The 12,892-nt window shown below is 35.2% G+C and overlaps 1 protein-coding gene across 3 annotated transcripts in view; it reads left to right on the top strand.

Moving 5' to 3' along the window:
* sano (CABIT domain-containing protein serrano) overlaps positions 1–12,892 on the top strand; it is a 122,221-nt gene that overhangs the window by 84,890 nt on the left and 24,439 nt on the right. For all 3 annotated transcript variants that reach the window (XM_015324462.2, XM_089170309.1, XM_089170310.1), the window contains 3 exons: positions 8,027–8,516; positions 8,603–9,963; positions 10,045–10,240. In XM_015324462.2, the coding sequence (XP_015179948.1) occupies positions 8,190–8,516; positions 8,603–9,963; positions 10,045–10,237 (1,881 nt within the window). In that variant the 5' untranslated portion in view covers positions 8,027–8,189 and the 3' untranslated portion in view covers positions 10,238–10,240. The remainder of the gene's footprint in view (positions 1–8,026; positions 8,517–8,602; positions 9,964–10,044; positions 10,241–12,892) is intronic.

Below are 12,892 nucleotides of genomic sequence, written 5' to 3'. Positions count from 1 at the left end.
AAATCTGAAAAAAAAAAAACGTGAAATAATTGAATTGTAATACACCGCCATCTATTGAAAATCTTCCAGAACCTGAAGATTTAGATAAACTTTAAATAATAAATTCTTTTAAATTAACGATAAAAAATAAAAAATAATCGCGACAAAAACTATGTGGCTTTGTTTATAAAATATATTGTGATTTAATATAATTCTAAAACTTATTTATTAAATAATAAAACAAAACGCACAAAATAATAATCACAATTAATAATGTAATACATAAAATAATAAATCTGAAAAAAGCGTGAAATGATTGAATTGTGGTACACCGCCATCTATTGAAAATCATCAAGAACTTAAACCTGGAGACTTAGATAACCTCAAAATACTAAATTCTTTTAAATTAGCGATAAAAAATATAAAAAAAAATCGCGACAAAAACTATCCTATATTTTCAGTTGAGAAAAAAAAATTACACAAAATACAAAAAAATATTTTTCAATATGAACGTATTTAACGTTCGAGGAAGCGAAAATGTTTGATCGGTGATCGGCATCGACTGCTGGTCGAGCTGTAAGAGGGTTCTGCAACAACGCTGCTCATGATGGATGGTTCGAGTTCTTGCTCGTTCACGAGGAAGTTATTACGGTTTGCGAGTCGGCGTCCTCGTGCCGATGAACCAAGAACACTGAATAAAGAAAGAAAGAAAGAAAGAGAGAAAGAGAAAGAGAGAGAAGATAGAAGTAGGTTCAAGGGTCGACTAAAGGGAAGAAAAAAAGAGTAGAGGATGTCGAAGACACACAGCTCGTTTTGAAAAAAAAAACACCCTTTTTAAGTTACCAAATAATTAATTTAACGATTACTCTTCCTTCCCGATTCAATCAAAAATTTCCCCACGAATATATAGGTTATGTTGCAATAATAATCGATTAGAAGCTCAGCAAAGTTATTCTAATTTTTAAATAATAATATTACCTTAAATAATAATAATAATAATAATACCTAAATAAATAAGGTACCATTTCTAACTTTGAAATGAGTCTAACAGTCGAAACAAATTTACGATTTGTATTTGATTCTTAGAGGTTAGGTTTTAATTTTTTAATCGTTGCCATTTCTTCTTCATTTTCAAACCCATTGCTTTCTTTTTCTTTTTTTTTTTCTCTCTGTCTCTCTTCATTCCTACATTAAACTATATTTCTACTTCTTCGCAATTAACATTCGATAATTTACGTAGGAAAGGCCGCCAGCCAGTACGAGGCGCACCCGAAATGATTTGTATGTACGATCATGCTCCGGGTAGCCTACGTGACACGCTCGTTTACACGCTCACCGTTCTCTAGAAGATTAATTAAAGCCCGTCTGACTAGAAAGAGAGAGAAAGAGAAAGGGTGAAAGAGAAAGAGAAAACCTCTTGCGAAAGTCCCTCATAACCTCACGCGGCTTTGTCGTTTTTGATCCTACCAACCCCCCACCCTCATTCCACGGTCCTCCATTTCTTCATTCAATCTCTTTCCTCCCCACTCCTACCCTCATCCCCTCTACACAGTTAATTTCATTTAATTACGTTCGGGGAATGCACACATATCACGTTCGAACGAGAATATGTTCCGGCTAATTTTGAAAACCTCAAAACATTCAAATACACAAATTATTACAATAAAATGACTTTCACACATGCAAGTGAAATATTTCTTTCTATTCATTTAAATCAGTGGTTCCCAAAACATTTTTGATCCTAACGCCCTGTGGAAATTAATTTTTTCCCGCCAAAATTAATGTCTCTACTGCCCTCCTGAATTATTACAGCACTCACCAGAGGGCAGTGGTGACGTCCACTTTGGAAATCACTGATTTAAACAATCATATCTTCGATTATCCATAATTATAATATTCAAAAAATGACTGAAATCACCACCACCGAGCTGTCACTAATGACATAAGTTATCTGTCAAACCCTTTTTTTCCCTATCACCACCTTTTACATAAATCAAAGTCAACCCGGTCGTGTCGGTCCCCGGGGTGTCGGATTAAGGTTAAAATTTTTTACAAAAATGTTTAACATACCTATTCCCCCCACCCCAATACTTTTGAACTAATAGTCATCGAACAATTATATATTGAAATGTATAGTTTATGCGTGTCTAAAAGATAATAACCTGACACGCGTTATCGATTAGTTTTATCATGATTAAGACAAGCAAGGACAATTGTATTTCAACTGACAAAATGAGTGTCGAAATCTAAATCCATTGAAAACAAAAGGAATCGATTATGCTCTCTCATAGTCCTTGTAGTTGACACCTTTGCGTTAGGTTTATAAGCAGCAACTGAACCCCCTAATCCCCTCCCATCACCCAACAACAACGAGTGAAAGCTGAACACACCGTAGAGTGAGTAGCAGCATATTATTCGAGGGCATGTCGATAAATCAACTTGCCCGGAAGAAAGGAGAGAGAAAGAGAGAGAGAGAGAGAGGGAGAATCAAGTCTTACGACACACCGTACTGTACGTCGTCTATTCGTAGGCGGGTTTGATATACATCGTCATCAGGTTCGACGATCCAGTCGATAAAAGACACACACATACACATGTACATATATACACATATACTATTTAAAGTTAGAGACATTTGGAATGTTGGATGAAACTATCATACTGTATTCTTGATAGCTCGAGGTGTGTCCACAATTATAAGTCAAATTAATTGCCGTTAAAACACGTTGATTAATCCTTATATCGATTTTCTCTCATAGCAACATTGTATAATCTTTTAACACTTCAGGCATATAATCATCTATCATCTATCTTATATTTCTAGTGGAAATAAAATTATCTGAATGTGAGGTTTTATTATTTTTTGTTTTAATAACTGTGATAGGTAACTCAATAATTTGTAATTTTGTTTTACTCTTATATGATGATATTTATATATCCTATACTAATCAAATAGAAACTGTATAGAAAATTTTTTTAATAAAAATACAATTAATGTTTAATGTAATTATAAATTTTTAATAATAATATTAAATATTCTATTAACAAAATTAATTAGAATTATTATGATCATTAACTGCATAAATGAATCAATGATTATAAAAGTATAACCTAACCTAAATCGTACATATAATATAATACAAATTTGTAATTATATTAATTAATATAAATCTAATAGTACAATAAACAAATTAACATAATAATAATATGACAATTCACAATGATGCTCGATAATTAACTGCATAAATGAATCAATGATTACAAAACCATAACCTAACCTAAATCGAATATTATATAACATCAATCCAAATGTATCAGTTTCTAAAAGATCGTTTCATAATTATTAGCAAAGATCGGTGTTAGATAAAAAAGAACAATTACAACTACTACTGAAGATTAAAAACAGAAACAAAAAACTACAAAGTAGGATGGGAAGAGGGGTAAGGAAAGGAAGGTTATGGGGGAGGAGTATGGGGGTAGAGAATGCAGAGCAAGGAAAATAGTAGTATTTCGAATAACTTCCTAGAGGCGCGCCTGTCACGAAGCCCCAGGTCATTGGTGTGGTCACCCCACCCGTTCTTATCTCACCAACTGATGTCTGCGGGCCATCTTTTAAAAGGAACACACCACACTCACTTCTACCTGCAAGAGAACACTCTAATCTCTTTCTCTCTCTTTCTCTGATGGTGAACAGAATGAATACTAGCACATGCTGCTGCTGCTGTTGTTGTTGTTGTTGTTGTTGTTAGTGGTAGTAAAGTTAGACTCTCTTTCGTCTTTTCCTCCTCATGGGTTGTCAAGGATATAGTTACAGTTAACAGCAAAGTTTCTAAACATGATAAAAATATCTTCCCGTCGATAAACCTAGCAAACTGAGAACTCTCTAGGCAAAAGGATTCGTCCGGTTGGTGGAATCGTTTAATTCAGAAGGCAAGCAAGCAACCAAGCAAGCAAGCAAGATGCCTAAGTGTATATATAATATATATATATAATATCAAGTCACGATTATTCCGGTTCAGCTTTTCTCTTTGCGAGCTTGTTTAACAAAAAAAAAAAAAGAAAAAATCATCATTGAACAATCGTCCGGCACCGCCCATTTAATAATATACAACTTGATTTTTAACCTAGGACTTAAAGTACATATTGAAAAATTAGTTTCTAAATATTTTTCAATCTTTATCATTAATCCTCTAGCCCCCTAACCTTATCCCCATCCCATCGCAACCCTTTTCTTCGTTTAATTCCTCAATTTGTTGATTTTATTCGTATGTTTGTTATTTCAAAGTTCTCACAGAGGGTACTCCTGTTTGGACATTAATCATCGTCATTCGAGATAACGGTAAAAAGTTAGCAAAAATAAATCCGTTCGCTAGGAAGTTTGATCGTAACGGGAAACTTTTTAACAGGGATTGGATTAATGATGAAAAGAAAAAGATTGAAAAAGAGGATGAGAGACAGGACACGCACGAAAAGCTTCTTCTTCATCTTCTTCAGTTTTTTCTTCTTCGTTTTATATACTTCCGTGATAAAAAGTGCATGTCCCGATCGATTATAAACACCATGACAGCAAACAACAATTGATCTATGGAATAATCGTTCGATTTCGGAGACCCCCATGATCTAAAAGTAAACTCTCATGACCGTTAACTTTCATCGCGACGATATTATTATTCTCTTCTCTTGTCGGAGATATTCTAAACAATCGTTATGGACACGCCCATTTATGTTGGTAGATTTATATATATGTTATATATATATATATATATATATATATATATATATATATTATAGGACTATTGTTAGGTAACACCCATGTTCCATTTCTTATATACTTACTTCAATGCTTCTTTTACATGTGTATTGAAACGCTTTTAATCTTATGGTCTTTTGATCAGGAAGAAACTTACCTAACCTATTTATGTTTTTTCATTTGGAAAAAGAAACAATTTATTTTACATTTTTATTATTATTTAATTTATATTATTTTCTAAACGTATTATAAGTAATTCTATTATAAAATTATAATTGTAATATGATTTTAATTTGTTCAATTTTTTTGTATTATAATTATTTAATATAAATATTAAATATATAAGAAAAAAAAAAAGGGGGAATAACTTTAATTCCGCCATTTTTTTTATGAGCCATCTGTAGGAAAATTTTGAAAGCAAAGTTGTACATCTTACATTTTATTATATTTATTTATTAAAAAATATAAGAATATCATTTATTAAACTATTTTCTAATAGTATATATATATATATCTGTTGTGAATATTCCCATATAATTTTCTATACTGTATAAAAAAGAAACTACGTTAGTAAAGTGTGTGTTTGTGTATGTTAGAAGAAAGGTTTACCCATTTCACATTCGACAATTATCGTATTCAACATTAAAAATAATAATGTATCTTAATAAAAAAAAAAATAAAATAAAAAGAACATAATTGTGTACTCAAGTAAATTTTACTCGTCATTATTAACTACAATTAGTTCTTCTTTTGATTTTTTTTTTTTTTTTTTAAATTCAACAATGAACTAAATAGATCAAGCGAGAAAGTTGGCAATTAAATCGGTCACAATGTTAATTATTTTTTCACGTGTCGCGTGTGTTTGAAAAAAAAAAAGTAATAAAAATAAAAATTCACTAACCAAATTCGCAAGACTTTCACCAATTTAATTTTAAATACGAAGACATCTTTTTTTTTTTACACGAGATTCTTATTATAGTTAAAATGTAATTAACCGTAACAATAATGTATATACATTATGCGAATTAATGTCGCGACAGGTAACGGTAAATACGAGAAGAGAAAAGTGTTATTTAGTTCAATTGATACGTTTTAAAAGAAATTGCCGAAAAAGAAATCGTGTAATTTTGGTCACCTTGTGAAAAAAAAAATTAACATTAGAAAGAATTTTAAAAAAATTTTTTTTATATTTCTATATGTCGTATAATAAATGTGACTCTGTACGTAAATATGTACAGAAATGATGTGTCTCGGAAATGACTTGCAAATATTTCCCAGGGTAACGTCCTTGAATTTTAACGAACATTTGCAAACAAAACAAAGAAGAACAACAAAAAAAAAATCAAATGAGTAATATTATAATTATGTGTAACGTGACGAAATGTTAAGAAATATTTTATCAAATTTCGTAATATATTTTTTGAACAGGAATTTTTCTAATCAAATAATAAAAGTAATCAAAGAAAAACACACACACACACACACAAAAACTAACGTAGTTATAAAATTAAATGTACTAGTACAATATGGTACAGTACATTACAAAAAAAAACAATTTTTTGTAATAGTAATCGTTCAAATAATTAACATAACCTCAACTCGAATGTAAATTAATAAAAAGTAAAAATTTCATTAAACTAATATTAACAATATAATTTCTAATTAAATATATAGATTACTATTAAATTATTAATAAAAAAATATATAAATTATATAAATAAAATTTGTCATATATATAAATATATAATTGTAAATTAATTAGATCGAAAGAAGATATTAAGATGAAATATTTGTTCTTGTGAAAATCGTTTAAATTATTAACCTAACCTCTTAAACTCGAGTTAAGATGAAATTTGTTTTTTCTTTTTCGAGACACCCTATAGAGAAAATATTTCGTATCCGTTGGTGCAAAAGCGGCGGAGGGAAAGCAACGAATAAGAAGAAGTGAACTTCTTCTTCTTCTTCTTCTTCTTCTTCTTCTTCTTCTTCTTCTTCTTCTTCTTCTTCTTCTTCACGGTTCTCTTTCGAGGTAGCCAGAAGAGAAGAGAACATCATAGGTTTCTTCCAACACGATTCTACCGGCCGTGTATAATTTTGAGCGACGAGTGCCCTTGCCGTGGAAATTATGAAACCGGTCCGTAATTGGAATTTGACTAATGACAACGTCAGGCTTCGTGTATATATCCTACACACTACGGGTTCGCGTGTTGTAAACGTTGACCGCGTCGTGTGCACACGGAATGGGAAAGCAAACTTCGTTTTCACCGTGACGAACGTAAAACTGGCGCCTCTGATCGCTTTTCCTATAAGATAGAAAGAGAGAAGAAGATTTTACAAAAGGTTCGCACGATGATAGTCGATTAAACGAAATTACGTGTGAAATTATTTATCATTGTCATAAATATATACAAGATAAACTATCTATCTTTCTTAAGAATCATCATTTATAATCGTTCGTTTAACAAATACATCCAAAAATATAGAAATTTGTCTCGAAAAGGGATTAACCAACTAATTTTTAGGTTATGGTATTTTACGATTCACGAATACACTCGTTATACGACAACAATTTAGTTATGCAATTCTTTTTGTTAATCAAAATTACTATTTTTTTTATAATAATCGAAAGACCAAAACTTATATAAATAATTTTTGCAAAAATTATATATACAGTGTGAACAAAATGGAACCAACTGTATTCAACAAAAATCCAAATATACTAAATTCCTAATGCACATATATAAAAAAAATACATTTGAAAACCTGAATAAAAATAATTATCAATTGATCCTCGCAAAATAAAAACCCTGTATTTACTTGAAATCTCATTGTTAACCTATAAGTTTAAACTATAACGCGCAAAACCTGGTAAACTATTTTTATCATAGTCTGCCATCTATAATCACGAATATTATAACAGGAAGAAAGTAATAAGACGTTTCTAATCGTAATAATTAATCTCGTGACTCCCTCGCCTACCGTGTATATAGCTTTTGAAACGAATCTATATAACGCTGTCATTAAAAGAACGAACCCCAACGTATTTCCCGATTATATACTTCGTTTTAACGAACGATTTAATCTAACTAAATATACAGTATAATACTCGAATGGCATGTCACGTGATGTGAGGGAGAGAAGGGTGGGGATAAGATCTATTGTTATAAAAGAAAAACGTTTGTTTCGCTTGTCATGTCTAACAACGATGATCAAAATCTCTTTCAAATGTTTCATATGTGGGTCATAAAAGGAAGGATCAATTCAATCATAGAAGAAATGGTGTCTTATTGGTTTCAGATGGCGCATAAAGAAGTAAAGTTGGATTCGCAGGAGCAGCAACAGAAGGAACAGTAGCTTTTGAGAAAGGGCCTGGAGGAGATCCTGGAGGAAAAAACGGAGTTTACCCTCTCGAGGAGGACGAGAGGACGTCATAGTCCGTCTCGGTCGGGCGGCTAAGACGATGGCTGCAACTGACGGGCAAATTGTCGTGGCGGCCGCACGTTGGGCCGAGGAAGCGACTTATTTACGAGAATTTGTCACTAAGTATCGCCTGCCGGCTGTGATCAAGATAACTAAGGGTCAATATGGTGGCCTTGGTGTACCAACATTGCCAGCGCCGAGTCTTCAAAGCACGGCATTGCTTGTATCGGCTGGTCGTCGACGCAAAATTGTAGCACAGGCTGTTAAAATCAAGGAAGGACGCAGAGTAGTTGGAGTTGGACCAAGATTAGCTATTCCGGACTCTTATGCTGGATATTTTGAAATTTTAAGCGAGGAAGGTCGAGCGGTGAGTTCAGTTATAATGATCATTGGGATAGTGTTGCGTATTTCGAGTTAATGTTAAGATTTATGTTAATCCCGTTGACTCTATAGGTTCGGGGAATCGAGTCTGTAAACGAGCTATCTCGAAGATGCCCGGAGGAGGGAGCTTTGGTAAGAGAAACGGTACGTGGAATAGCCTGCAGGGTAGATGATGAATCTGGAATCGTCGTGCCTGAAGGAACAAGAACTCTGGCCGCTGGTGAGACAATCGTGACAGCTGGGGAGGTAGCATTACCAGGTCGTGGACGATTCTTAAGATGCGTCGACTGTCGAGGTGATAGCATTCTTCTGGGTATGGATCAACGTGGACGCTTCAGTGCATTAGCCAGAGAAGACAACATCAGTGGGGTTCACACGGCGAAAGCTTTGCTGAGCAAACGTCTACCACTAACGGTCAGATTGGTTCACGGGCAGCCACCGAGAGGCTTAAAATCCTCATCCCAGTTCGTGCCGGAGCTTAGGCTCCTTTCGACCTTCGAAGAGGAACACGTGTTCGCTTTGCCCTTACAGAGAGAGGGAGCTGCCGTGGCGTTACCATTGGCGGCACCTTTGAAATTAGTCAAGGCGAGAAATGAGGAGGCCCTTAGACTGATGCAAGAATTCACGAGGTTGATCGAACGAGCCTCACGGCTCGTAGCCGACGTAGCTGATCGCGCTCATGTTCTTGACGGTCGTTTAGGTGAAAGTAAACCCTCAAGACAGACAAGAAGTGCTTCGGGATTTCTGAGGCGATCATCGGCTAACTCGGAAAATGCTCCACTGAGTCATCATAGAAACAGCAACGGCAGTCATCATCATCATCATCATCATTATCACAGTAGCAGTCATCAGACATCCTCCGGTCACGTCGGATACCGGGACGAAAATCGCGTGCCACCTTCTTCCTGCACCGAAGATTACGACGAGATAGATCAAATTTACGATTACGTTCGTGGCTTTGCACCTTTGCCCAAAAGCGTCAGATCTCCTTACGAGAGTCCACTGAATCCCGGCCAAAGTTCCAGTCCACCATTGACACCTGTCACCGTAACAATTGCGCCATTGCTAGATGATAGACCGGAACCACCACCGATCGAGACCATTCCTACGAAGAAAATTCAAGCTGAAAAAAGAACGAGGCGAGCGGTAAAAGAAGCTCCTCAACCGAAACTTGAGAAGCCACCATTGGCAAAGTTGTACGTTAAAAATAGTGGCACTCAAAGAGGACGTCCTTTGATGAGGCAAAAAAGCGCCTCACCTTTAAAGGAGACACCACCTGGTTATAAAGGTGGCTCTCCTCTTTTCAATATACGCTATAAGAGTCTGACAAATTTGCAACAAGCTATGGAACTTGATGGGACTTTAGATTCCAGCCATTCAGGTGGTAGGACATCCGGTGATTCAGGTGCTGGTGCTAAACTACCAGAAAAGAGGTACATGAAACAACGTTTCAACAAACAATATCGACACGTCAATTAAAATCCTTATTATATAATTTGTTTAATGTTATTTAGATCGCGACGTTTGAGCAGACCAAGATCGTTGACAAACTTAGTCTGGGAACTTCGAGGTGGAAGCGGGCTTGGATGTACGAGACCGGAAACACCACCACCCGCTACCACTGCACCATTACCACCGACCAAATGTGGACCCCGTTTAGCTGTCACGGTTGTAGCACCTCGACGCGTCGGCACGCTCTACCTCTAACTCGTAAGTTATTGTTTTTTAATTTACATATATAAAATTTGTCTAAGGAAATATGATTGAAATCATGAAATTAACCAAGCACTCGCGAAGCCCCAGGAAATTGTTATACAGCAATATTTTACTAGGCGTTATAAAAGATGCACTTGAATTGCAACACAGAGACAGGCAGTAGCTAGCACAGCTTCCCTATTGCCATAAGTCCTTATTCGTTTAATCGTCATCCCCTCTGTCCCTCTTTTCCACTACCAATACTTATAATGACGTCTAGGAAACGCACTTCTCCCAGATGGTTCAGGAAGTCCCCCGATTACCACCGTCGGCTGTTGTTAATCCATCGACGGACCAGTTATCGAGCAGAGTAGTATTATACTCGTCATTTTTACGGTCTTTTCTTAGAAGAAATACGATACGAACCTGAAAGAATTATCGTCAGTCTTCTCAGGAAGACTTTTAATTAGCCATTTTAGAGCCCCCTTCGATTCCGATTATTTCTCATGTTTTCTCACGTATTACAATCATATGAGACCCCATCTAATGAACTAATAATGATAGACCAACCAATCACGCGTTTTGACTAATCCAAACTGGTCACAATTTCCTTTCCTTTAACACCGATTAAATCGACCAAGCGAGGAATCAAAGTTGGTGATGTGTTGTGCACTTGACCAGCCTCAGGATACCCAACGTCATCTTGTTGTAACCAGTTGTATAATAGTTCTCTGGTTTGCCTCGAAGCTCGTTTCGTGAGCAGAATTAAACGAGACTTAGGTTCAACGGCTGGACGAATCCTTGACTTCCGGTTGGTCATTTAGACAGTCAGTCGTGTTCTTCTTCCTCCTTCACATTCAAACGTATTATGAAAATCCCGATTACGATAGCAAAAGAAAAATAATAAGAAGTAAACGACATTCTTTCGTCAATTTCGCACTAAATCGTTTTGATATCTTCTCTCGTCACTTGCGGCTAGCCACAAATCTCCCCCTACCCCTCACGAATCACGCAACGAATTACGATGTCTTCTCTCTCTCTTTGGTATCTCAATTCGATCGAGAATCGGCCTAGGGGTCTACCCCCAATCATCCAACATAATCCGAGGTATTTGCCATTAGACGCTTAACCGAGTTCCTTATTCGCAGTTTGACCATTACTCAACTACTTTCTACTTCTCTAGGTAATCGTTCGTTCTTGGACAACGCAACACAATTATACTAGTTTCTTATTTAGCTAAACATGCCATTCGACAAACATTAATCCTTTATTTTATGATAAATCATTCTCTCAATAGTATAAACACACCTTCAATCAATCGATTAAGGATGAAAATGAAAGAAAAAAACAACTCAAAGATCGTCTACTATTTAATCCTTTTTCTTCTCTTCCTTCTTTCCTTTCCTCCCCCTCTCTCTCTCTCTCTCTCTTTTTCTTCCTTCTACCTTTTCTCTTTAATATCTCCTTTCGTCAAATTAGCCCGGAGGTAAGAATGAACGACTCTCTCTTGGTTGCACATCCGTTATTACGTAGATATATACAACACATCTATGACGGTATAGTAAAGTCGTCCCTTTAACAGACGTAATTAGAACTTACCGCGCTTTCGTATGTGCATATGGCGACCGTTCTAGATGGCGTTACCATCGATACTTATCGTCGGCCATTATCGGCTATCGTCGATAATTAGAAAGCGATCTTTCTGCATTTTCTCAATGGGGAGGGGAAACATTACTCTCGGGATTGTTATCTTGAAAATTGCTATAACGTCTCCTCCTCCGGCGCCATAGACCACTCTTTCTATGACGAGGACGTTGATTAATACCAACATATTTTACTACTACTACTACTACTACTATGTGCTCGTACGATTATGGCGGGAAACACGATTCTTCTTCTTTTTCTTTTATCTTTTGCCGTGTATATGTATATACTTCCATAAAATATACATATTCGTAAAAAGATATACATTTTTCTTCAATCATTCGACGCGGACACAACGTTAACGTAAACACGTTATAGCGAAAATCACCAGGTTTCGTATCTTCTTATTCTTCTTTTTATTCTTCACTGGTAACACCACCATAGCAATTTATTAATATCGACGAACGGTGTGTAATATCGCGTACCAGGTCATTTCAACGTCATCAATAAACTTATACAAGATATTACGAAACGAATTGGACATAATACAATAATATTCTTTGTTAGATAATTTTTTTCTTTTTTTTTTTCAAACGTGACTCAATTTTTTTGTTGTTGTCTTCTTTTCAATGTGATTGAACTCTCTTCCACGTGTTCTATCGTAAAAATAAACCGGAAGTGTGGATATAAATTTTGTACGAAGTGCATTTACCGTTTCATTTTACTTGGAACTTTACTAACGTGCTTGGCAAGCTTTATAACGTTCGGCGTTAGAAAGAGAAGAATTAAAAAAAAAAAAGAATTAAAAAAAACAAAACGATTATCGATGAATCGTGTCGCAAACATCGAGACTCTGTGCATCCGGCATTTCTAAGTATATACGTTTGTATATAAAAAAAAAAGATATAAGAAAAGTACATAGGAAAATGTACAATAATGCAACAACAAATTCAGTATATATATAAATTTAAAATATAAATATAAATAAATTTTAGGACAAAGTACATTTAACTAATCTCCAAC

This window comes from Polistes dominula, unplaced genomic scaffold (genome assembly GCF_049000335.1).
Source record: "Polistes dominula isolate Pdom_NZ unplaced genomic scaffold, Pdom_raw_medaka contig_15, whole genome shotgun sequence".
Classification (NCBI taxonomy): domain Eukaryota; kingdom Metazoa; phylum Arthropoda; class Insecta; order Hymenoptera; family Vespidae; genus Polistes; species Polistes dominula.
This window is presented reverse-complemented; position numbering and strand designations above follow the sequence as displayed.